General features: G+C 40.3%; 2 protein-coding genes and 1 long non-coding RNA gene across 7 annotated transcripts; 2 read left to right on the top strand and 1 right to left on the bottom strand.

Annotated features, from left to right (window-relative positions):
- Window positions 1–1,531: 1,531 nt before the first annotated feature.
- LOC135344845 (uncharacterized) lies at window positions 1,532–10,203 on the bottom strand. 2 transcript variants are annotated; one of them, XR_010397559.1, is made up of 3 exons: window positions 9,932–10,203; window positions 2,427–2,527; window positions 1,532–1,747 (listed from the first exon to the last, which is right to left on the bottom strand). It is a non-coding gene; the product is annotated as an uncharacterized LOC135344845 (long non-coding RNA). The 2 variants fall into 2 exon arrangements; XR_010397560.1 differs by having other exon boundaries at window positions 2,481–2,527.
- LOC135344585 (uncharacterized) lies at window positions 3,651–6,001 on the top strand. The gene has a single exon (XM_064541819.1). It carries the CDS (start codon window positions 4,613–4,615, stop codon window positions 5,783–5,785), a length of 1,173 nt encoding a protein of 390 aa, XP_064397889.1. The 5' UTR covers window positions 3,651–4,612; the 3' UTR covers window positions 5,786–6,001.
- Window positions 7,888–27,226, top strand: LOC135344191 (dual specificity protein kinase splB-like). 4 transcript variants are annotated; one of them, XM_064541373.1, is made up of 20 exons: window positions 7,888–8,033; window positions 10,515–10,717; window positions 11,352–11,428; window positions 13,466–13,753; window positions 14,594–14,673; window positions 14,979–15,228; window positions 17,205–17,534; window positions 20,179–20,226; window positions 20,334–20,381; window positions 20,497–20,686; window positions 21,024–21,058; window positions 21,107–21,196; window positions 21,759–21,842; window positions 21,909–22,126; window positions 22,765–22,877; window positions 23,044–23,209; window positions 23,328–23,470; window positions 24,061–24,215; window positions 24,280–24,492; window positions 26,781–27,226. In XM_064541373.1, exons 3-20 carry the CDS (start codon window positions 11,365–11,367, stop codon window positions 27,080–27,082), a joined length of 2,817 nt encoding a protein of 938 aa, XP_064397443.1. In that variant the 5' UTR covers window positions 7,888–8,033; window positions 10,515–10,717; window positions 11,352–11,364; the 3' UTR covers window positions 27,083–27,226. The 4 variants fall into 4 exon arrangements, with proteins under 4 accessions (XP_064397443.1, XP_064397437.1, XP_064397458.1 ...); XM_064541367.1 differs by lacking the exon at window positions 7,888–8,033 and adding an exon at window positions 10,231–10,353; XM_064541388.1 differs by lacking the exon at window positions 7,888–8,033 and adding an exon at window positions 10,231–10,353 and having other exon boundaries at window positions 25,544–26,923.

The raw sequence follows: 27,226 nt of genomic DNA, 5'->3' as shown, positions 1-27,226 counted from the left end.
GCCACATTTTGGGGGATTTGTATTACCGTATTGTAATGTTTTGGACTTATTCCTAACCTGGTATTTACCTTATTGATTTTTGTAGTCATATCCGGTTGGGCATTGCGCTCTGCGCAGCCGGCTGTATTGTTCAACTTATTATGCAATGTTTTGTAATCACCTGAGTCTCTATAATATATGATCTTTTAACCAAGACAATAAAGATAGCCGTGTGCACAGCAATAGTGTAGCAGTAAACCTAGCTACTACATAACACGTATATAATTATTAAATGCTAGAAATATTATATGCAAGCGTGAAATAATATTATTATGGCAAGAACGTTATGTGATATTTATTTTATGCTCTCGTTAAATCATGGTCAGTGCAGTTTAGCGAGCGAAGTGGCTGCATTTCAGAAAATAGCAGTGGCTAAAATAATTATTCATCTAATGACTATTATTATAATTTACGGTACAGTACGATAATGACTTGTAAATTGAGTTGTACATGTATGATGTACCCTTACATGCACGAGTCACACCGGCTCATAAGAAAACAATCGGGTAGACAATTTGAGAGAAAAAATTAATTTGGAAAGGCCTATATAGCCAGAACGCAAGCAAGAACGCTTAGGTTAGATCGCAAAGTCTCGCTCAACATTTCACCCAAAAATGAGATAATAATGAAGGAATATTAAGGGATTAGCTGTTGCTAAATTTCTTGTCGTAACAATGTTACACCTTGCAAAATGTTTTTTAGTCTGATATAAAATTATGATAATTACGCAGGGACTCAATTATATAATATTAATTTTGACTAATTTTGTACAGCTTAGGATAGCGACGTTGAATCAATTGCCGTAGACTAATTTTTGTAGTTTTAATTTCCGTATGATGCTCTTCAATACGAAAATAACCCGCTATATCGTTTTTTGCAATGCAATACAACTTCACTGCACATAGGCGATTGAAATGGAGAAATTGCGAAGAATTATAGACACACAACCACTTTCCTTTATTGGGACGGAACTCAGCGTTGATTAATCACACCCAAAATTAATTGCTTAAGTAAATGTACATGTAATTCTTGCATGGTCATGTACCGTAGTTTTGTACAAACTATCTATTTACTAAATACAGTAGACTCTCGTTAATCCGGCCACCCTTGGGACAGTATTTACAGCTTGGCTGAAATAGCGAGGTGACTGCATTTCAGAAATAGCCGCAGCTAAAAGTAACCCTACCTCGAATCTAGTGACTAATTTTGCGGCTCTGTTTCAAGGATAATGAATCATTACTTTCCATATCCAATTTTGTCTGCCACACCACACTCAAAACATCACACAACCAACCGGTTTATGGAATAGCGAGTGGCCGCAGCAAGTTTTGTGTAGTAAACATCTGGCTAACAATCTGTGCCATACTAAATGGCCGTACTGTAGAGAGTGAGAGTCTACTGTATTCATACAGCTCAGGATAGTGACGTTACATCTATAATTATTATGCCAGAAAAATTTGCTGTTTCAATATTTGTACGTGCTCTACTGATACGAAAATAACCCACTATATGGGTACGTAGGTTGTGTGCACAATTCAATACAGAGACAAATAATTTATCTGAGGTGTAAAACTTCACTAAGTTGAAAAGTAATTATGGGCAAGCATAAAATTAATAATAATTATTCCTAAACAGTCAACACACACTCGCGCACTTTCTTAGCGATCTTGAGACTCTTCACTTTTTTCTCAAACTTAGCTGACTGTATCTGTACAGGATGAAGGACATTATTAACCCTACTCAAGAGTATAAAAATATACATTTAGAATAGACTACTCGTTGGCGCTATAAAAATGAAAGTATCGTGGGTGCTGATCTATCGGTATACATGGATCCGAACAAATTAATACAACACTTTTTGCTTGCATGCAGGGAACGGTGCAAAAGAGTGGGAAAAGATTGACTATTAATTTATTCACTTTGCAGCCACCAATAGTTGGTACAGAGAGCAAATTACCAATTTTTATACGTGAAAGTGAAGTTAGTATAATCAAAATTGTTTGCTAAACACGAACTAGCCACAAATATATAAGCCATAACTCTAGACAGAAGCTTTTTGTTTCAAATCCACGAATCAAATAACTAAAAGCAAAGCTATTACTTGTATCTGTATTGCAACCATAGAACATTTCCAACAATAATGCACTGACCACACACAAACACACTATACGTATATATATGCCTCCGACGTGCATGCCCATGCATTGATGTATATTGATGGTATTGGATGTTACCAGGATAAAGAAGTTGAGAGTTAGTATAACTAATAGTATTAGGGCTCTAAACACATTGACACTCCCTTCACATACATGCATAACTGTTTGCTAACATTAGCTTTACCATAAACTGTGCACTCCCATTCGACTAACATGCACACTGTCACTTACTTAGCACAGACTATCTTGCCACATTATACTTCCTCTCCAGTAGTACAAACTCACCTCATGTAGTTATCCACTGGCTCATCCTTCAACCAGTGCTCCCCATCCTGCACATGTGTGGGCGTGTGGAGGGAGTGGTTAAAGGTAAATGCACTGTAAATACGTAAATAGGTTGGAAATATACTTTTGGTTTGGAAACAAACTTAAAGAGTTCTACCTTTGCATTTGAAATGATATGGGGTGTATTAAGGAGTAGCATGCATACTTACTTTGTGGTACATGATTAAAAATAATAATAGCAAACATTTTCCACCTTAGGGTTTAGCCAGATATAGAAATTATAACAAGACGTTCTGGATTAATTAATTATCAACCCTCACTGGCACATGGACCAACAAAGTGACCCAAGCCGGTAATGGGGGCCACTATAATTATTGATTAGGTACTTAATCGCATGCATGTTGTCCTATTATTCACTGTGATTCGTAGAGTGGATTAATCAATCGCGTATCAGTAATTAACGTCATTAACGACGTGCAATTACTGCCTTGACGACTACACGTTCGAATAACGGACGTGGCTAATTCTTTTACTGAAACTGCAGCTAAAAAGTCCTTAAAACTGCATCACAAACGATTAACAATCAATAGTATGGCTACTCGTGCAATAAGGGATTTATAACAAGCACTGGCAAGGTTAATAGCACTCGGCTACGCCTCGTGCAATTAGTATCCTTGCCATTGCTTTGATAACATTTATACCCTCAAAATACGTATAGCATGGTATGTGACTGTCATCATTGCCTGAGCACATGCGCAATATAATGTATACGTATTTAGTGATCATGAGATCAAAATATTGTGACCGTCCAGGACATACACACCCGTAACTAGGAGAATGTACAGCTTCTTAGCTTTTGCTCGCTTTTATTCGACAAAGAAGCTTTAACATCAAAATCTGCCACTATTTAAACTAAGATATTGAAGACTATCCATGCTGTAAACGCAGTGCTATGGCACCCAGGTGAGTAGATTATCCTGTCACAAACAACGGACGACTACACATGTGGCCACCCACGCGCACCTCGGGTAAAAATAACGATCCATGATCAGTGAAGACAGCTTGATTTACTACTAGATAATCACTGCGTGTACATGCTACCGTGGGACAATATACTTAGTAAGGCTTCTGTTTACAATAAGCCACACTTTGCTACATGACCACAACTAGAGCACTAAAGTGCAAACCCTCGGCTGGTGACATGATAATAAAGAAACCAGAAGAGTGATAATGCAGTGCATGTAGCATGTATGACTAGCACAGCAACTCAAGAGCAATAAAACTAAACCAGACTGTAGGGATGCTGAAACATTGAGTATGTCACATGAGACATGCACTGTGGACTGGGATCACAGCAAAGAAGCCTGGAGTCTTAGACTAAGAGAAGTATGGCTCCTTCCAGGCTAGAGTATAGGATCCAGAGTCAGTCAACAACCAGTCACAATTCTACTTTCTTGGCCCTTATTCATGTTACGGGATCACTTCAGCTGCAAATACCTAGTCAGCAGAGGCAGTAATTCTAGCTTTCTACTTTAGTGACCCTGTTCCATTGTTTCTGGTACAGGATCACGTCAGCTGTAAGTAACCCATGTGGAAAAATCACAATGTAACATAGGGTATCTCGAATAAAGGCCGCGTGTAGTTAGCAGCTGCCAACGGGCAAGTTTAGCTTTTGCTCGCTTTTATTCGACAAAGAAACTTTAACATCAAAATCTGCCACTATTTAAATCAAGATATTGTTGTGTGAAGGCTATCTATGCTGCAAACGCAGCGCTATGGCATCCAGGTGAGTAGAAAACCCTATCACAAACAAACAAACAAACAAACAAACCAACAGACTACTATACCCGCTGGCCGCGGCACGGCCTCGGGTAATAAGCCATACTACACATGTACATGTACCTATGCACTCTAGTATCCTTCAGCCCTCGGGGCATAGTAGATCCCACTTGAGTGGGGAGTTATATGATTGAGGGTATAAACAATTAATGATGTAATGTTCCTAGCTTATAGTTAGCCAATGAAAAGTGGGATCTATAAATCATTAGATAGTGTCCATTTGGGAACTCCCACTTTTCATTGGTGGCGTGGTATATCTAAAGTTACACTTTCAAAGAAAATCAGCTAAACAAATGGCTTTCACCAGGAACAGAGAATTAGATGGCAAAGCAAGTCAACAAAAAAATCAAGATGTTTATTCAGAAAAGAGTTTTGTTAAGAAACTAGAAGAACCGGAGCAAAAGAAACAAGCTAGAAAAAGAAAAAGACAAGCTGATGGTGGCATTTCAGAAAGACCCTCCACCAAGAAGACTAGACTAGAGGTAGAGAAACAATCTTCTTCTCTAGTAGATCAAAAAATACGTCACAGTCAACAGAGTAGCGAACAGCTCTCAACCAGAAAAAAAGAAACGATTTCAAAGACTTCAAAAGTGAAGACAAATTCAAAGAAACGCAAGAAAAAACCCAGAGCAATGGAGAACGTAAGCAACAAATTAAAGCAGCACAAAAAAGAATTGAAGCAAAAGGGAGGGGAGTTGCAAAAACAAAGAGAGGACCTCTCAGCTAAAGAGAAGAAAGCTATTGCAATACGCTCAAACGTGAAGGAACAATACTCTCTACTGTCCAGCCATGTGAGTGGCAGAACAATGAATGATGTTCAGTACCTGACTCACTGCACCAATGAGAAGCGTAAAGGAATGATAGAAAGAACTGGCAAACTGTTGGCTAAACCAACACTACACCCAATTAAATGCCCACTAGCCGTAGGACAGAAAATCAAGGGAGTCTGGCTCACAGCAACAACATCAAGATCAGGAGAACCTCTGCAGTCTCCATATGGCACCGAGCGCTTCAATTTACCAGTATCAGCACTTCTTAGTAGTGAAACAAGCAGCAGGTGGTGTTTATTCTTTGAGTCCACATACTATTCTCAGAATCACATTCAATATGTGAGGTTTGTACTTCTAGACACACAAACAGCTGAAGAGGAACACGAAACATGGTGCAAAGATTACCTACTAAAAGTCGACATTGAGCAAAATCCTTTTGTCTACTGGAATGGTCAACAATTTTCGTCAATATCAAATCACGGCCATGAACACGGAGATATCTATATTGAAATACTGAAAGTTGGTGAAATTGAAACCCCATGCGGAGAACACTGGGATAAAGTTGAGGAAACAGAGAGAAAGAAAAACACCAACCCATTGCTTTATCTCGGTTTGTGTTCAAACCTCAGAAGCATGCAAAGGAGACAGTTCTTTGAGTACAGGAACTGCAACAGAGTAGGAAACAAAAAATACTAGCCCTAACCCCAACTCGCGTACCTACAGTAGATATAGCATTATTATAATGTAGCTACATACATACAGTACATAATGCACGCAGACTGCTAGCAACATTTTTCTTCTTTTTATACACTTCGCGTAAGTTTTCAGAACTTCAATGTTTACGTTTTATGTTTTTCAATACCCTGTTATAGTAAGACACTCAGTCATACAACTAGTACCTGAATGCAAAAAAAGGGGGGGGGGGGTATCCCCCTTCCCCCCTGCCTAGTATTAGGGTGTGGTTAACTGAAGTGGAGATTCCACTGTCAACCATATAATCGCATTTGCCCGATGCACGCAAGAGCATAAGAGAAGGAATGTCTAATTTAGCACATGTACCAGATATTTACGTTTCGTAGCCGTGTTTCCAAGTGACAGTGTTTGTGAACCGCACCGCTGTCTCGTGTATAAAACGTGCATGCAGTGATTCAATCACGTAACTGTAAGACTTCACATTCTCCATAATTATGGCAATGTGGTCATAGCCACTTACGAAAACGTAATCCCGGTAAATGTCAGTCCCCACTACCTCACATGCGGGATAGGTTGGGGATTTGTCAAATGCCCGACCCCTGGGAGCATAATCAAATTTTATTTTCCCCCCCATACTCCCCCTCAAGGTTATGATGCCTGTTCGCCCACGCAGTAATTATCTAGTAGCTGGTTGTCATTTTATATGCTGACATTGCATGCTTTTTGCCAGCAAGGTAATTATCTTTAAAACGAGGCCAAAAATAATTATTTCTTAAACAGTCGTCTAGTTAGCTGTGTAGAAAGAGATAATAGCTGACCAGCTAGTAAACTCCGGCATTTTCAGACAGGTAGAAGCAAGAACTCTTCGAGTTGCCCTCAGCTTCGGCATTATACAGTAGAAACTGGATTATTAGCGCATGTGCTCATGGGGTCAATAGCAGAGCTCTATAGGCTTATATACCGTATAATTTTCGGGTGACAAGTCATTCGTGGTTCAGCAATAAAATTATTGAGACATTTCGTGAGTAATATTTTCGTGGTTAGAGCTTGCACTGCAGGTAAAGGTCGCTTATTTCGTGGAGCAAAACGTTCGTGGTCAGACCTTCAACGACGAATATTTTGCCCCACAAAAATTATCCTCTATACGGTATTCGAGAATGCACCTATACTATGTGTCAACTTCGAGCCCCACCCAGTAACTGGATGTCTCTGTGCTGAAAAGCAACGTAGACAGTGAGAAAGCAAGGCAAGCAGGCAACCCAAACTGGATTTATATCATACTTATAATATTATTATACTATATATACAGTTCACATTTTACAGTTCATTTTACAACATCTGTCATTGGAATAGAAAAGATCCAAGTCCACCTCATCTATGTCTAGCTCACATTCTCTTAGCATGATCAAACAAGGTGAAAGCTAGCTAACTCATGCATAGATAAACAAAATTAGCTGAAACCAATTCTAAATTTTCACTAATAATCCTTCGCATTTATATTTGCTTCAATTCGAGTACACAGTTGAGCATGCGCTTAAAATAAAGATACGCTTAAATAATCGAGTAAGCACTAATAATCCAGTAGACTAGTAGGTCACTGTTTAGTTCCTGTATTTGACCACACAATATTTGCGTCTAGTTAACGTATGATAGCTATAAAGCGCAGCAATCAATAGTTACTTATGAGTAGTGCAACAGTAGACACATACATAAATAATTCATGAGCAAAAACTATATCACTAGAGCACTAAAGTGCAAACCCTCGGCTGGTGACATGATACTGAAGAAACCGGAGGAATGGTATAATTATAATGCAGTGCATGCCTATGACTAGCACAGCAACTCAAAACTAAACAACAACGTACAACTACATGAGACATGCACTGTGGACTGGGATCACAGCAAAGAATTAAGCCTGGAGTCTTACACTAAGAGAAGTATGGCTCCTGCTAAGCTAGAGTATAGGATCCAGAGTCAGTCAACAACCAGCCACAATTCTACTTTCTTGACCGTAGGCCTATTCAATTGTTCCTGGTACGGGATCACTTCAGCTGAAAATACGTAATGAGCCTTGACTATGTATTTGCAGCAGAAGTGATCCCGTACCTTGACTCAAGGCCACGAGCAAGTTTAGCTTTTGCTCGCTTTTATTCGACAAAGGAGCTTTTACATAAAAATCTTCCACTATTTAAAACAAGATACTGTTGTGTGAAGGCTATCCATGCTGTAAACGCAGTGCTGTGGCATCCAGGTGAGTATAAAATCCCATCACAAACAAACAAACCAACAGACTACTATACCCGTGGCCACCCACGCACGCCTCGGGTAATAATACCTCAGATTTAACTGATGACTGCATGAACTAAGTGTTACTGTTGTGAGTTTGTATATACTGAGAAGTCAAATTCCTACAAACACGACGGGTAGTGGGGACTGATGTATTCATACACCGTATAGCGCGACACTTTCGAGGAGCTTAATTTTTGCTGATATCATGGGTTAGCAATCCTACACAAAAATTATTATTTATCTGCTATAACGTGCAAAGAGTGAAGGCGTGGCTTCTGGTAAGCAGTCATTTCATGAACAACGTGCAACGAAATGCTTTTAGAGGCCATTCCACGAAATTTAAGTGCCTCGAAAATTTTACGCTATACCGGCAGAGAGGGATTGGCAACGGACCACGTGCCGCATAAGCTACACATAAAATCAATATAGAGCTACGAGCCATCCGTGTTTCCCTCACCCACGCGGTAAAACAACCTGTTATGGCTTTTACAGTAAATACAGACCTTTTTCCAAGCACTCCCTCGAAATTTCGATTCGATGCCCCTTGCTGGTAGTCATCGTTCAGATATAACAAAACATAATTTCAAGTAGCTAGAGGTTGTCTAACCCATAGCTATAGTCAACAAGAGCACTAAAGTGCACATCCTCGGCTGGTGACATGAATATAAAGGAGTGATATAAGTAAATTTTCCTTATTTGGCTCCAGCTCCAGGGCTTTCAGCATAAATTTTCGTGGTTCAATGCCAGGAAACCACACCCACCAATAGCTTTGCATGTGAAATACCAGTGCATGGAGTTTATCCTGGTTTTAATTTTCGCGTTGACTGCTCTGCCCTTGAAAAACGCGAAAGTTTGCACCCCACGTACATTTCCCGTATGTATGACTAAGCTGTGTAGGAATAAAACCAGACTGGCGCTGAGAACAGTGGTACATGAAGCATGCACTGTGGACTAGAATCACAGCAAGAAGTCGGCCCCAGGAGTAGGATCCAGACTCAGCCAAGAAGCCTCCAGAGACAACAAATCAGTCACAATTATAGCTTTCTATTGTAGTGACTCTTGTTCCTAGTACGGGATCACTTCGGCTGCAAATAAGTGCCTCGAATAAAGGCCATGTGTAGCTCTAGTTCAACGTGCAAGTTTAGGCTTCTTAGCTTTTATACAACAACGAAGCTTTAACATTGAAATCTTCCACAATTAAAACTAATAACTTGTCGTGTGGAGGCAGTGCTATGGCATCCAGGTGAGTAGACTCATATAACAATGGACTATTATACCGCCCATGCGCACCTTAGGTAATAAATATTCTCAACGGTGCAGCTAGCAAGCTAGATAACGCCTATTTTCTCCAGCTGTAGAAGGCACCATAATTAACCATTTTTAAGGCGCCAATAGGTTGGTAAAGGTGGCTCTATTAGGAGGTTGATAAATTAGTTTTGAGGCTGGATAGCGCATCTTTAGAATTAGAGGGGCGCATTCTAATTGGAGGTAAAAAAACAGTTTTGCAAATGAACTGTGCATGTGGCATGCACCTGTAAAAGTTTTTCTTGGTCTTCCAACAGGCCTGTGCGTAGGTTGCAGTTTGTTTTGGCTTGGGGGCTGCCCAAATGCGGAAAGAATAATTCTGTGATCTGTTTGCTCATTTTACCTCTATTTACCACTTCATGGTGCATCTTTAGAGGGTCGCCTAAAAAGAGCTTATATGCATGGTAGGCGCCAGCTGGGCTAAACGTAATTTTTTGTGATGCGCCACTCAGAAGTTTTGGGCGCTGTACTGAATTACATCATGGTATGGTAGTGCTATGACATGCATGCATCACATGCACAATAGAGTAAGGCAATATTAGCAATGTATTGTACCTTATACGTGTACTAGATGTGGTTGAAAAGGTTCACCATCAAGCATCGGTAGTACAACAGACTTCAAAAGCAGACAGACCTTGCAGCAGCTGTTACGTACACGTCGTGTCACGTTTATTGAATTCCTCTAGCCAAGTGTCCACAGACGTCTTTGCTTTGCTATATTGTGATGTATCATCCATAGTGATAGATCTAGTGTCTCTATGCTGTCCTGGGAAGTACAGGGACGTCGTATCCAAATTCTCTGTCAAACCATTGAGTGGTCAAACGTACACACAGCCACAAGGTAGATAATTCTTGCACATGCCCATGAATGAAAACATGGCGTCTATGGATAGGCTTGTGAGTAAGCATCACCAGGAGATAGCTGAACTTCATAATGAAGAAGTGATCTGAGTAGATAATTATAACTGGAAAATACAGTGAGAGTATTAAAAATACTAAGGCTATAGGCAAATCTGGTGTTTTCTACAATAGTTTATTATTACCCCAATTTAATGACTATAAGATTCTGTTTTCTGGTCATAATGCTAGTTTCTATGGCATATTATCACTCATGCACACACACTTTTCTTTATAATAGATCTACTCCTTCCTTGCTATTAAGATATCAAAACCGAGGTCTGAAGTGTCTGACACTGAGTCAGGTCAACTCATCACAGACGTGCAGAGGTCACGGAATGCATGGGAGCCGGAGATCTACTACAGTATTGTAGATATTGAGCTGAAGAAATCATTTTAGAGCAGCCACTTTGTCTTTCATGATAAGGCTTTTGGTGAAGAAAGGTGGGCTGTAATCATTATTAATTTATAGCTAGAGTGGGTACATTATTCTTTTTTCACCCATTTAAAATGCTGTGCTTTTGTAGTGTATATATATATATATAGCCTCGTTCCCAGGCCGATCCGTCTCCAATTGAACGCTAGGTCGACTCCTAGGAGACGGATCGGCCTGGGAACGAGGCTAATATATATAAGACATCAGGCAGTGAATGAATTATTATGCTCAAATTATTACTATAGGCACTAAAATCTGTTTTCACTATCAAAGTCACCGTTTATACAACAATGTCATAATCGTACTGTAACATTAAATATTATATTATATGCATGCATGCCCATGCACATGCTGATTGCCCACAGTATATAGTACATTGCACACATGCACAGATCGCATACAGTTTACTTCAGTATAATTATGATGCATTAGGTTTAAAACAGTATAATTATATAATGCATGAGGTTTCAAGGGGAATTTTTGCTATATCCGGCCCAACCCCAGATCAGTATATATGCAACCTCCCAAACTTACATGTAGCACTTTACTTGACTACAATCAAAGTTTTTATTCAATATTGAGTTTTGATAGAGTACAAATATTGAGCTAAATATGTTTTTGGATTCGTAAACATTGTTCCAGTGTTGTTTCAAGAATGATCAGTCGATTGCTGTTTGTTTGGGGCGTCTCCTTTCTATTGGTCCAAGCCCAAGAGACAGGTCTGTGGAGGTATCTACTGTATAGCGGGGGGGAGGGAGGAGGGAAACATTTGTCGTGATTGAGCAATATTTGGTCATGCACTTCGTATAATATTTTCGTGGTTGTTGCTGCACTGCAGGCAAGGTCGCTTCATTAGTAGAAAAATATTCGTGGTCAGAGCTTCAACCACGAAAACTACGAATTTTTGCCCCACGAAAATTACCCGCTATATTATGGTATAATTATGAACTATAATTACAGAATGGCTCAGCCCCCACAAAGTGGGCGCCAGCTATTCTGGATTATATGAGGAATGTGAGATGATTGAGTGGAAATAGAGGCCAATACCACATTGATATGTGAGACGGAGCATTCTGAAGTATAATTATTACACTTCAGCTAGCAATAATGTGCATTATATTGCATCTTTGGAGTGAACCATGACACGTTAGCTAGCTAAGTGTGTTATAATGGTCTATTTGCTGATCGCGAAGCTGGACACCCAGTTCAAGCAGTTTAGGGTTAGAAAAGAGCTACCTAGCTTCAAGCTGTACTTTTGATATAATGGCTGGTATCATCATGAGTCATTATTAAAAAAGTGTGCAATTAACAAATTAATTAATTGCACACTTAACTGTGCAATTAAGTCATTTACAGTTAGTACGTCCCATGACTGGATTTGATTGATACATGTCATTGGTTGACTGTAGGTCACATGATTAGCAATAAGTAATCTGTCTCTGTCGTTCTGTGTATTCTGCTCAGTGCTCACCTGGCTGTCATATTTGGCAAATGACGTTGTGTCATTAATTTTGTCATTTAATTGTTTGTGCATTTTGTAGAACTAATTTCTGTGGAGTATTGCAACACACAAAAACAGCGAAACTTAAGCCCTCAAAAATGTCGCTCAATAATATACTTTGGTTATGTACAGATCTTACACCGCACCTTAGACCCAAGATTGTTTAATTGCACACTAAACCATATGGATACCTTTACCATGTAAGTTACAGTTTTAAGATAAAATTGGATTACACTTATACAGTGGAACCCCTCTATAATGGACACCTTTGGGGAACAATGTTTTGGCCTTTATACAGAGGTGGCCTTTGTTGAGAGGTTGTTTTGTACACAAACTGTTCATTTGGGACCTGGTTGCCTGGCCGTTATATAGCAGCTGGCCTTTATTTGGAGGTGTTTGTTAACAGAGGTTCCACTGTATATAAACTGATTCGTTATCCTCGAGACAGAACCGCAAAATTAGTTCTTAGATTCTAGGTAGGGTCGTTTTTTAGCCGTGGCTATTTTCAGTGCAGCTTGGCCGGAATAGTGAGGTGGTTGTATTTCAGGAAATAGCCGCGGCTTAAAAACGACGTTACCTCGAATCTAATGACTAATTTTGCGGTTCTTGTTTCGAGGATACTGAAGGATACTGCTCTCAATTCCAATTTTATCTGCCAAAAACCACACTCAAAACGTCATATATATTCGGCCGTAATAAACGTACATTGAAAACTAGCCTCGATTCCAGGCTGCGAAGAGAACTTTAGGCGACCTATATGCGCATGTACATTCTCCAAAAAGGGGGTAATCCTTGTATTTGTCAGCAGACACCTTAAACAATCCCTTTCTACCACTTTACAGGGATCAGTTGTTATGTTGGGACAACACAGAAATGTGATTGAATTATTCACTGCAGCTAGTTTCAACCATGCATCCATTTTTGTACTATTCCCGCTGTTCCATATAATTATGCTGTTATGCATTACAGTAAAATACAAGGACGTAGTGCGTTGAGTTAATTAACGCTATATTGCATTCACTAATAAAAAGCAAAACACGGATGAGATCACAAAGGCCTTCTAACCACAAGCATCAGATCCATGTATATACATAGAGCACGTGATCCATTTCCATTCTTCACGAATCTATGATTATAAGTTGATGAAGTTGCGTATATAAAATCTACCACATGTTGAATCTGTAATAGAATAATTATGCTGTCCTAGTGTTGTAATTAACTATATATAGCCAGTGTGTTTTGTTTGATGTTCCAGGGATCCCCTTTGCCCCTTCAAACCTCAATATATCCACTCAAGGCAAAGATTTTGTTCTATCGTGGACCCCTCCATTGATCCGTGACTGGGAGAATCTCACGTATTCAGTCACGGTACGGAATCAAGTCAGTAACGAGTCACGCATGACCACCACTCTGAGTTCACTGTTCACCTTTAGCGAGAGCATCGGAACGAGAGATTGTCAATTGTACGAGTTCACCCTGGTCTCCATGAATCAAGTTGGACTCAGTACGAATGGTGTCTTCGGGAGTAGAATAGTGCCTACGGGTAAGCTATGTAATTACATAATTAGAGCTATAATGAAAGCTGATGCCTTGGTGGAAGCATAGATACTATAGTATCTATGGTGGAGGTGTCAAAGCTACAGCTATACTAGCAATAGCTTTATACACTGTCACACATTGATTATAATTATCATGATGAACAATAATATTTAAAAATGTTGCTGCATGCAAGCATAGTAAGAAACTCAACGATTGGGTAATGATCGGCCATGATTTGTTGTTAAAAAAAATCGATGCCAAAAGTTCAAATGGCTGCTAGTATATAGTAGCATGCAGCAAAACCTCTTTTCTCACTCTTGCAGCTACCAATAGCTAGCGTTCTAGTGCAGAGCTAACTAATAAGTAGAGTAGCAACACTCCATGGACAAGTTTCGCTACGCACTTTTCTGAAAAGGCTGCATGCAATAGCATTCCAAGTAAGCATAACTAGGCATAACTTAACTAGAGAACGAAGCATTATTTTGCAAATCCACAAATCAGTTCATTGATCCTTGAGCAGCTGTAGCAGTTTACACGGACAGACACACAAACATACTAGTACTACCGTATACCTCACTTGCGCATGCGCACCGAGGCATAATTATAGTGCCTGTATTTCGCTTGTGCTTTCTGTAAAAATGTGTTCTCGTAAAAATAGTACAGCATTGGTTTGCTGTTCTGTGAAATTATTACATTACTACATGTGAGCACGTACACCCTCTCTATAATTATGGCCTCTTGCATGGGGTGGTTTGGCGATCCTCACGATATAATATTTTCGTCTCCGAAAACCGTATAAAAATAATTATACATGCTTATGCATTAATGAAATCTCTTCTTATAGATCCTCGGAAAATCATGAGCAATGAAGTTATGACAACTGTTTCATTGGCTGGTGGTCCTAAAGCAACACTTGTGTTTAATGTGAGTACTGCATGTCTGATGAGCTTAGTTTCTATAATTATGGTTGCGGTAATGCATTTAAGGCGACGCTCTAAATATTTCAATTTTTCTCCCGTAATTACAGTATATGGTCTTTCCAGTGTCGCTCTAAATCGAGGTAAAGCGATTTACATCGAAACCCCGTTTATAGAAGTCACCGATCACCCTTACATTATTGTATGGCCCGCGAAACTACTTTTACATCACGATGCATTTAGTTTATCAAAAATGTGTTCATGGCCTCCCCATGCATAAACGTATACCCCTCCCACCCCTCTCATGTACAGGCCCCTGCCCCGTGCTCAGACTATCCTATCACTGGATACCAAGTTGCCTACAGTGCCTACAGTGACCCTAATGACCTCTCGGTACCTCAAGAACAGCGTCGGACTCTTGCTTTCCCGCGCACTCAAACCCAGTTAGGTGACGTCATCGAATTGGGCACCTCTAATGGACTAGAGATTGATAGATTGGTGGTGGTAGTAATTACAGCTGTCAACAGTGCAGGGAATACAGAATCAGAGGAGATTACATTCCGTAAGTTCCTGTAACTATGTTTCTGAGCTTTAGTGTCTTTAGGTGTCTATACTATAGCATGCAACATTCTTATAGTCTCTAAGCTCTATCCGTCAAGACCTTCTGTTTCTCGTAATAGTGATTCAGAATAATACTTCGATTGGGGATGAGGCCATTAGTTTGTAGGGTCTTGATTTGCACTATATATACTGGGCCTAGGGTTAGGGTTAGGGTCACAGCGCATAATTACATTTTAGAGTTTGATTTCCACTGGGTTCAACCATTTAAGTGCATGTGAGTGTGTGTGATGAGGTAGTACGTACATACATGCATTGTACATGTTGTATACACTGTAAACATTTTTGATTAATATAACTGCAAGCGGTCACATTTCTGTGTTGTTAAAATAATTTATTCCAAGGTGAAATACCTATAAGCGAGATTAAATTAAATATCGTAAGCCAAAATTACTACCTGTGATTGTTTTAACAAACAGATAGGTTAAAGAAACATTTGTGCTATAGTAAATATAATTACGTTCTTTGTGGCTGTTTTAACTTGTTGTCTATCTGTATAAATAAACCAGGCATTTAGTGTTTCTAGGCTTACTATGCAGTCTAAAACAACCAATCTTTTAAACACTGGCATGCAGATAAAGCTACATGTAACTGGAATAGATGCTGTGCAGCATTGAAACTCTTTCAGCCATGTTTCTTCACTGTTATTCACTTTATATTTAAAACATAATTATTCTTAACACTTGTTCTTCACTCTCTCATAGCGAATATTGAACAGTAATGTATTGTGTGTTAATGCTTTGATTCAGATGCCTGTATACGTGTACGTGTTCAGCTATAGTCGTTTCGTTCATATTGCGTTGAATTTAAAAGTGATTGTAACATCCCAAGGAAGACCACCTCTCTATAACGGCCAAAAGGCTGTTCCCCAATGGTGTCGTTTTATGGAGGTTTCACTGTATTACACTTAAATAGAGAGAATAATGATTCATTATCCTCGTGACATAACTGCAAATTGGTCATTATATTCGAGGTACGTATGCGTTTTAGCCACGGCTATTTTCTGAAATTCAGCCACCTCGCTATCCAGACCAGACTTGCGGGGTGATCCACTATTACGGCTGACTTCGAATTTTAGGCTCATGGTTGTACCAACATTTAGCACAAAATATTGTGATGTTACATTGTAAACTGCAGAAGCGAACTGCAAAGTGAATTACAGAAGCGCAGTTGAACCAGGAAATAAACTGCAAACACAAAATGGAGTCGGCGTGTACCTCAGGTCACCGAAGTGTATATAATTATCATGGCACACTTTGTAACTGTGGTGTGTTTGTTAGGAGCATGAAATCTGATAGCCTCGATCCCAGGCCGCTCTTCCTTTTTGAGGCCTTGTGAAGGAGGCTAGAAATCTGAATTCCCCCATGAGAGAAACTTTCTCAGACTTTTGAAACCCTTAAGGTACATGTATATGGAATAATAAGTGCACAGCCTGCAGAGGTGTTTAGTTTTCTGCTGTGGAGCTTGTACACGATTAGGTTGTGTTGAATAACTCCACTGTGTATTAACTGTTACTGTAGCTTGCAAGTGCCTAACTACCACGTGCATGCAGATATATTAATGTGGTCGCATAATTATTGTCCCATACATGTATAAAAGCTACAGAGAAGCTTTTATACAGCACTTTTTATACAATACTTTGTATACAACACTTTTTACTTTTTCCCAACACATTTGTGTTGGGAAAAAGCGACCTGTTGGAAAACATGCCATGGTGATATCACCTACTAAGTCTTGTGTGTAATAATTATGTTTGTGGTCTAGTGTACTAAAAACTTCGAGTGTCTTACTTGTAAAGATAAGTGGTTGCTGAAGCACATAATTTTTGGTGCCTTAATTGATTATTGTAGTAGTGCAAGATAGTATGTTATTGTGTGATATATACGATACAAGCCATTTACATACATTCTGTTTCCATAGGAACCACCAGTGCCCAGTCAGCCAGTGTCACTATCAACGACTCCTACATCGGGACAGTCTCCTGTGACTTTGCCCCAGGCTCTACCGCCCAAGGCTGTATGGTCTCGTTCACTCAAGTCGATTCCAATGGCAACAGAACGTTCCTCTTCAACGTCAACATCAACGTAAGTCGGCCAACTGTCAATGATGTAGTTTTCAACGAGGTTCCCGATGGTTCCGAGATTGTGTCTACGGTACAAGATTTGCAATCGAACGGTAGAGTTGGACTTGTCTCAGCCCCTGCTAGTGTGATAGGACCGTTCACACCAACTACCCAACCACCCCAACCAGGTGAGTTGTGTGTGACTGTGTGTGTGTGTGTGTGTGTGTGTGTGTGTGTGTGCGTGTGTGTGTGCGTGTGCGTGTGCGTGTGCGTGCGCGTGCGCGTGGTACTGTGTGTGTGGTGGTATCAATGCATGCTATCAAATACACCCATCCTTGATCTTAGATAGTATTGTGACTGCGTGTGTACTGCTGTTTATGGGACTTCTGTTGCACTCACCCACTCAGTCTGTGGCAGTGCTCAGTACAATTGTTGGTAGTGTGTTTGGATCTGTTACTTAGGAATTACTGGAATAGGTTGGATTGGTTTAGGGCGTGGCTTCAAATCTAGAACAGTAAGTACGGACTTAAATTGTGTCCTCTTATCTTATTGTTAGGGATGGTGAACATTCCCTTGGGGTTTGTGAAATGGTAAGGCAAAGGAAAACAGTATATTTAGTTTGTGAAAAATGTGAAAATGACTTTTAAGTAGACGGCAGGTGGAAAACCGTTTCACACGGTGTTAAAGTTGACCTTCTGACAATTAGTGATGATAACGGCGCAAAAAAATTGAACTAAGGACTGAATCGAAGCAACAGAGACAAAGATTCAGTAGATGGTGTGAAGAAAAACCTGATCAAAACACTTAGATTCAGCATACAGCATACAGATAGACCCCACCTGCTCAGTTCCAAATCTATCATACATGATCAATGCATTCATGGGGGATACTTTGTCCAAATTCAGACCTGTACTTTAGCCATAGGGGGTTCTGTTTCATTCGCTTCTTCCAACCAATATGCCTGTACCTCATAGCCGGTAGTGATCTATAGCAGAGCGGAGTACAGCTGAAAGCTGTGAGTGGCGTTTGTGTGCAATAGTGTATGTTTTTTTGTCAGATCAAGCTAGCTATAGCTATATAATGTTGATTCGATATAATGAATCAATCGTTTTTCTTTTACTGATGTGTCTCTTAATCCTCAATTCTCAAGTTCTACTACATCATAGTTGCAGGAGTACATGAATATTCATGTACTCCTGATAGTAGTGATCTATATAGAAGAGAAGTCGGCAGAGCTTACAAGTATGTTTAAAATTAAAATCTTTCGAGTACAACTACTCACGAATTTACTCTCCAGACTGTTAGTATAATCGCACTGTATAGTGTATCTGTTTTGATCAGATCAAAGACTTAAATCAACGCATTAATTGCTGCTACATCAATCCTCACTGCATGTGCTCGGTGGATCCAATAAGCTTGGCAAGACCTAACACTGATATTGTCATTAATCAAGGGGAAATGCAAAGCTGCACTAGATTAACCTCCTGTTCTGACAAAAAATGGGGCATCCTCGATCTAAACTGACTCAAATGATCCTATACCTTACCGACTGTCAGTCGGATAAACCAACATGCAGGCCCAACCCAACACTGCATCCTAAATTGAAGATGAGCCGCAGTACCAACACCTCATCCTATTCGAGTCCCTTGATGCTAGTGTCATCCGTTCACAGCAGCTATTACAATGTCGGGAGCGCCCAGCCCGCCAGGCCTTGACGCACACGAGTGGAGACGTCTATGTACCACCCATAAGGAAGCTTCCAGAGATCTATGCAACTCTGCAGCTGTGGCCAGAAAAATTTGCTCGTGAACCCATACATATTATATCAAGTCACTATACTAGCAAGCCGCCTTATTATTGCCTTTGACAAAACCCCTGGAGTGAGACACAGCTTGCAGAATAATTTCCAAGGCTATCCTATTGCCAACAATCAATTTCCACTAATTCAGGAAGTAACAGCTAGGCTGTCGCTAACTGTGTGGAGGCTGGAGGCAGCAATGCATGCTGCTAGATCAGTCTTTGAGTAAACCGATAGAGCTTATATTTATACTAGCTAGAAATGTTTAATAAATACGTCTATAGTCTGTTTTGGGGAGGAAGATGCTCCTCTACTTATTCTATGATTATAATTATACATCACTGTATTTTGGCCTCTAGGATGGTATTCCTGTTTAGCGTCACACCTCACACTAAGCAGGAACACCTCACTGGAGCCATAAACTGGTAATTTATGGTGGTTATAGATAAAATCTTGTGATGTCTGCACGGCATGTATCTCTGGCTCGTAGTAACGTGTTCCTGTTTAGTGTGAGGTAACAGGTTTGGGCGCGCCAAAACACAGGCAAAAAAATTAATTACGCTTTACTAAATGCCTCGATTTTAGCAACTTTGTGACATTTCTGATGGACGCAGTGCAGCTAGGGCGCACGTTTATGACACATGCATTAACACGCCAATGGCAGGTCAAGAGTTAAGGCTTCACTGACTCTGCCAGAGCAGGGATCGTATGCACACGTGACATTACAGTCCCGCTGGATTACCAACATTTGCAGCAACGTACGCCAGTGCATAGTTGTTGTGTAGAGGTATCGGTATAGTTCGACACTATTTTCTTCTACTCTTGATATTATAGTGTCTTGATATATTGCATTCCCCCAAATATTCGATTCTGTATAATTATATACCCGGTACATGCCCCACATGTATCGGTATAGTTCGATACTATTTTCTTCTTATAATTATACTCTTGATATTATAGTGTCTTGATATATTGCATTCCCCCAAATATTCGATTCTGTATAATTATATACCCGGTACATGCCCCACATGTAGACCCAACAGTGTCCACAACTCAGCCTGTGGTTACAATCAGTCAGGAAGGTGTGTCCATCATTTCTGTGATTTTAGCGGTGTGTGGTTGTATAGTTGCTCTTGTTGTGCACAAGGAACATTTTTGAATGAATAAAATCTTCCCCACCTGCATGTAGACCCAACAGTGTCCACAACTCAGCCTCTGGTTACAACCAGTCAGGAAGGTGTGTCCATCTCTGTGATAATTAGCATTGTGTACAGTTGTGCTTGCTCTTGTTATGCACAAAGAATAATTGGTTGTGTGAATAAAATTAATGTATACATGTTTAAACTCAACAGTGTTCACAACTCGGCCTGTTGTTACAACCAGTCAGGAAGGTGTGTCCGACTCTGTGATATTTACCATCATTGTTTTCGCCGTTGTGGCTGTTCTCGGTCTACTGGTGATGGTGATAGTTTTCTGTCCGTGTATTAGAAATAGGTCCAGAGGAAACAAGGTTGAAATACCAAGAGAAGAGTCTACTGTAAGGTGAGGCCGCGTATACAATAGCTAAGCTAATAAAGGGTACAAGGGGTGCTCCAATTGAACTAGCTATACTGCATGTATACCGTATAGCGGGTAAGTTTCGTGGGGTAAAAAATTTGTTCAACTCGAGAAACGGTGGTTTTCGTGAGTAAAAATTTCGTTTAGTCTCGTGGCTGCACGGCATTCCTACGTTCCTACGTTCCGATAAGCCACACCTACGTTAAAATTTTGTGGAGGTCAGCTTTCCCACGAAAATAACGAATATTTTATTTTACCCCACGAAAATTACCCGCTATACGGTATATAATTATCGTGTTGCTTTGATAATCTCTCTCTTTAGAACGAGAAAGCTGTCTGATCGAAGCACTCTTTTGGGTAAGTGCTGTGCATGGTGTGCTGTGTTTGCAATATCTCATTCTGCAGATTATCAAATGCGAGAGATTGTGAAGTATATTCCAGAATCAATGAGAATTCCCAGCTACAATCTGAAACTACAAGATGCAGTTGGTCAAGGTATGTAACAGTTAATATTATCAAGAGTGCATAAGAAGAGAAGAGTGTCGAACTACTGATATTCTACACAAACACTGTGCACAAAGTAACATGACTCGCACGTGATAAAGTATTGTACATTTCTAGTAATCTCTTAGTAAATGTTAACCGTGACGTTTTTAGGGGTGTGGTTTTCGAACAATTCATTGTTCAATGTTCGTTGAAATGTTCACGTTCAACGTTCAGAGCTTGTGGAGCTGCACACTGCACACTGATAGGAGACGATCTCTTCACAAAAATCATCTAAATAGAGACAATAGTCGATGATCCTCTTCACTTGCACTCTTTACTCACTATTAACTTCTGAGCGTTGCGTAATTATGCGCAAACGTCATCAATTGTGAGTTGCTCACGTGCAATTGACAGGATGTCACGTTACTTTGTGCACAGTGTTTGTGTACAAGTATCAGTAGTTCGACACTCTTCTCTTCTTATGCACTCTTGATATTATGACACTAAGTTTGAGTATGAGTTTAATTTCCTGGTCATTTTAATCATGTTTCTTTTGTTCTCACTATTCCAGGAGCCTTTGGGATTGTGTACAAAGGATTACTAATTGACTGGAACAATGTTGCCATAAGGGGCGTGGCATTGAAGATACTGAAAGGTACATTTTGTACTACAAGTTTTGATAGAACAGTGTCTATGTAATAAGTTTACAACCCCCCTCCAGGTCTGTTCACTCAGAGTGACGTACAGAGCATGGTGAGTGAGATCTCCAAGATGCAAGAGTTCCACCACCCTCACGTTATGTCCCTGATTGGAGTGTGTCTTGACACTGGACCCGGTGCTTCCATGGTGATGCCATATATGACCAACGGGAGCCTACTAGACTACTTGAAGAAAGAGAGGTGCAACTTAGATTTGACAGAGGGAGAGAATTCTGACAAGGTATAGTAACAGACAAAAATTATTACCTGAGGCGTGTGGGCGGCCACGGGTATAGTAGTCTGTTGGTTTTTTGTTTGCCTGTTTTTCACATCTGAGCTTGCTCACCTAGATGCCACAGCACTTCGTTTACAGCATGGATAATCTTCACACATCAAGTTATTAGTTTTAATAGTGGCAGATTTTCACGTGATGTTAAACCTTTGTCAAATGAAAACGAGGCAAAAACTAAGAAGCTTGTGACTGGGTCTGCTTACCTGGATGCTATAGCATGTTGGTTAGCCTCTACACACAAGGTAGTACTTTTAATAGTGGCAGCTTTCGATGTTAAAGCCTCGTTCGAATAAAAGCGAGCAAAAGCTAAGCTTGCACGTTGGCCTCTAGCGTACAGGCGTCCTTTATTCGAGGTACGTATTTACAGCTGAAGTGATCCTGTACCAGGAATAATGGAAAAGGGTCACTAAAGTAGAAAGCTAGAATTATGATTCTTGCTTTTTTCCCCTAGCCCCAGAAGATATCGGTGATACCGGGAGCCATATTTCCGAGACTATATAGGCCTTTGCTATGATCATAGTCCACATTGCTGATTTAGTATTTACATCATCAACCATAAAGCATACAGGCTGGTATAACGTTTGTAGGTGTTTTCTGTCAGGAAGCTGTTGTTGAAGATGTGTCATCAGATAGGTCTTGGAATGGCATATCTTGCTCAGCACAAGTTTGTCCACCGAGACTTGGCTGCCAGAAACTGCATGTGAGTCTTCTGCATGTGTGTGCTGCATGCACGAGTATATATATATAATTATACAGTTGTGTAAGCAGCTGGTTATCTCATGTGCTCAGGTCACAGAAAATCACTATGATGGACTATATATAACTGCACATGCATGACTATATATACATAATTATTAACATTGTAGGTTGGATTCAAATGGTGACCTCAAAGTGGGTGATTTTGGCCTTGCTGAGGATGTGTACAGTACTGGTTACTTCAGACAAAGTGATTCTGAGAGGGTCAAACTTCCATACAAATGGTTGGCACTGGAGAGTTTAAACGATGCCATCTTTAACGAGAAGACTGACGTGGTACGTTACATGAACAATTAATGCTCTGAACATATTTTAGTCAGTTATGCATGTACCATCAAAATTCGATGCTTGTCATAATTATACTTGTATAATTATTGTCTCACCAATAATACAGTGGTCATATGGTGTGACCGTGTGGGAGGTCTTCAGTGGCGGCCGGACCCCCTACCCTGGAGTGGACCCAATGTCCCTGGTGGCTCTACTCAGAGAGGGCAGGAGATTGGAGCCTCCGCAGAATGTTGCCTGTTCTACAGAAATGTATTCACAGTGTTACTAAATTTCAGTAAAGTTACTGTATCTCGCAGCTATAGCAGCATTATATAAGTGACCAAAATAATGGGCTGTTTTTAATTTGGTTTCTCGGGTATGGCTAGCTATTACGTAGACGTATACGTTCCTAATGAAGCTTGCTCCTTAATTTGCTCTCCTATATATTCTTTACCTGCCTGTTCCTTGTAATAGTTGCAGCGATAAAATAGTACGTAAAATAATTATGCTTATAAAGGACGTATATTATTATACAGATCTTCCATTGGAGAGATACGTGTAACGCGCTAGTTGACTCATTAAAGTGGTGCATGTACGTATGTTTAGATGGAATTCGAGGCCAAAAGTATTAATTCATGAAGCCTTGGAGCGTTACAGTTTAAATCGTGACCAACCTCAGCTTGAAATTGGCAGATCAATTAGCAAAATTAGTAGTTGTGTAGAACTGCATTAATTGACATTAGGTAGTAACTAGCCTCAATTCCAAGCCGCTGGCTGGAGTCGAGGCTATTCAAGGGGCTGGAGTCGAGGCTAGGTAGTAACTATAATAATTACACTGAGCTACGATTGTATTACTACAGGGTCTCATTAATGGCTAGATGTTGGTACGAGAATTCTGAAGAGAGGCCATCATTTCATGAGCTAGCAGCTGAGTTGGATAGAGCTCTGACCATCATGGTAGGCTACGTGGAACTAAACATGGAGCTACAAGTTGCTATCACAGAGAAGGAGCTCGGTAAGCAATCGTAGATTTTTATGGTCGATTGGTTGACACATTCTTGTTCTGTTTCTTCTTGCAGAGTATGACTACGTCCTCTCACTTGAAGGGCAGATAAAGCTTTCCAAAGCTTCCACTGAGGAAGTTGCCACAGAGACGAACGCTTCGTACGGGTTAAGAGCCGAAGATCAGTTACAAACTGAAGAAGTACTCGTGGAAACCACTGTCGCTTATGGAATAACAAAAAATCTTGAACTGAACATGGAGCTAGTTGCAATCACTGAGGATGAACCTGGTAAACATAAATAAAGATGTAATACAGAGACTCTCATTAATCCGGCTACCTTTGGGACAATGCAGCTTGGCCGGAATAGCGAGGTAGCCCGCATTTCAGGAAATAACCGCGACTAAAAAACGACCTTATACCTCGAATCTAATGACTAATTTGTGGTTCTGTCTCGAGGATAATGTATCATTATGCTCTCCATTTAAATGCAGAGGAGGTACGACAGGCGCGGTGCAGCTCAAGTAATTAGCCTCTGATTACTCTCAGCAAAAATGTATGACGTGGGCGGATAATTATTGCTCAATCAAAGGCTAATTACTTGAGCTGCACCGCGCCTGTCGTACCTCCTCTGATTTAAATGTATTCCATCCAAACCACACCCACATCCTCGTATCCGGCCGTAATAAACATTAAGCTAGCTTGGGGCAGCCAGCACTAGCCAGTATACAGAATAGCATGCCGCAGTTCAGGGCGAGTTTTGTGCATCCTAGCTATAGCAGCTCATCAAGAAGGGACCAGAACTTGGAACTAACTACATGCACGCAATGTACTGATCCTTGTTTTTGATGTTAGGGTATTCAACCCGTACGAACCCTCAAAAACAGGCAATCCCAACCTACTGCAAGCACGAAAACATAGCTAATGACCAAAGAATCAGAGATGGACCTTCACTCCCCTCATCCTGTCAAGCACTGGGGGCCTTGGACGTGCTGCTACCTCTATCTACAAGAGATTGGCGTCTCTCCTATCAACGAAATGGGATCAGCCCTACAGCACCACTATCATGGGATGGATTAGATGCAGGCTGTCCTTTTCTCTTCTTAGATCAGCCATCATGCATGTGCATTAGGGGGCCCCGATAAAGCCAAGGCCACGCCACCGGACAGCCCCCCATCGACCTAGTGACAAGCGAGTCTCTGGTCCACACACACACCCATAAACTGAATAATTATCACACATGACTTACTTGCCTGCATGCATGGTTTTTTCAAAAAATCCTTGTGTATGTGTGCATGCATGTGTGCAGATTATATAAAACCACAATTTATTTTCAAACTAGTGGGGTGGCTGGTAAATCTTCGGGAGATTCTTCACCCAGTTTCCAAAAACCATAACATTACTCTGGCCGGAGGCAGCAATTTCACAGATAAGTTCTCGATCTACATGGAGTCATTCGCCATCTTATGCCTAAATCGGCCACCCGATTATTTTACTGAATCGGCCTCACTTAATGACTAGAATTATGGAGTCCAATTTGTTACTAAAGCGTGAGACAATTAAAGCGTGAGCCCGATTTAGTAAATCGGAAGGCCGATAATTATAATAAAAATTATAGTGAAGTGGATTTTCATGTACATTAAACATGTAGTTTTTACACATTGTGTTTTGGCACAAACGGCATCCCATATACATATATAGCAGGTAAATCCATGTAGTAAGACACTTCATATCCCAATGTGCTCTTGTCGTAGCTAATATGACGTCCTTTCTTGCTATATATCTATACCGTTAAAGTGTTCGGAGCTCTCTTCAGGTAAGCTGATTACATGCACACTGACTACCATGCACTTAAACACCACAGCTCTTTTTAAGGACTGCTGTCATAGTAGCTGTTGCACATCTGCAACCCCATGCAGCTTCAACTACTCAGCTACTCCTCTGATTGAAACGATCAACATGATTATGCCTTCTCTTCTCTAACACTTCTATTTATTGCTGCACAAAGTGGATGGACTAGAAACACATTCAATGTTGTAATAGACCGTACAAACAAGTGATCGAGAGAGAGCCATAATTATAGATCAATCCCACGGAAACGCTAGACTGAGCGACTGACAAACTGCCTATAAGTCACTTGTCTCTGTTGCAACGAGCATTGCAGCCTGTTAGATTGCTCAACGTCATATTAGCCCTGTAATTGTAACCGCACTTACACTTCAGGGGATTCAGTACATTCCATAGTAGCTAAATCTCATAGCAAAATTTAACCACATTATCTATATCATGTTTGGTAGTATCGTATAATCTATACACTTCCGCTGAGACGAGTGACTTATAGGCAGTTTGTCAGTCGCTCGCCAGTCTACGGAAACGCATTGATTTAGTAAGGTTTCGTTTACAAAAAGAAATTTAAAAGTAAATGGAATGAACCTCCCACCAGCAACTCTGAAGAGTACAAAAGCTCTGCTCTCATAATTAGTAAGACATGTTTAGTACCTTGCATATAATTATTTTATATCGGTTTGCAATATGAGCACTGATTTTACATGCACTAGGCTAAGTCTGTTTTACTGTAGAGTGTGACTTCGTCCTCTCTCCTGAAGAGATGATGAAGCTTGCCAAGGCTACCACTGAGGAGGTTGACATGGAGACAAACGCTGCATATGGGTTAAGAGCCAGAAATGAGTTACAAACTGAACAAGTGCTCGTGGAGACCAATGTCGCTTATGGGATGAGAATTGAACAGGAAAATCCAGCCAAACAAGTTACTAAATTGGCCAACCCTTTCAACAGTGAATCACATACACCACTGCGCAGTGGCTATCGAGGTACAAACTCGGTCAACACCGCTGGATTTGCTAATCTACCTCATATGTAGACTATAGCGTTTTGTGAACAAAACTTTTGAACTTTATCAGTAGGTTTTACATAGGATTGGCAGTTTATTTAGCCTTTACTCTATTTGTATCTCTACGTTTTAATAAATTAATATTATCATTTTAAAAATTGCACTATTTTGACG

The sequence above is a fragment of the Halichondria panicea genome, chromosome 1 (genome assembly GCF_963675165.1).
Source record: "Halichondria panicea chromosome 1, odHalPani1.1, whole genome shotgun sequence".
NCBI classification, from domain to species: Eukaryota; Metazoa; Porifera; class Demospongiae; order Suberitida; family Halichondriidae; genus Halichondria; species Halichondria panicea.
This window is presented reverse-complemented; position numbering and strand designations above follow the sequence as displayed.

What these genes read in the sequence shown, in the direction of transcription:
- LOC135344585 (XM_064541819.1), top strand. Translation starts at nt 4,613, where the DNA reads ATGGCTTTCACCAGGAACAGAGAATTAGATGGCAAAGCAAGTCAACAA.
- LOC135344191 (XM_064541373.1), top strand. Translation starts at nt 11,365, where the DNA reads ATGATCAGTCGATTGCTGTTTGTTTGGGGCGTCTCCTTTCTATTGGTC. An exon ending in GGTTACAATCAGTCAGGAAG is followed by an intron (nt 20,227 to 20,333) that starts GTGTGTCCATCA and finishes ACCTGCATGTAG; the next exon opens with ACCCAACAGTGTCCACAACT. An exon ending in GTTGCCTGTTCTACAGAAAT is followed by an intron (nt 23,471 to 24,060) that starts GTATTCACAGTG and finishes GTATTACTACAG; the next exon opens with GGTCTCATTAATGGCTAGAT.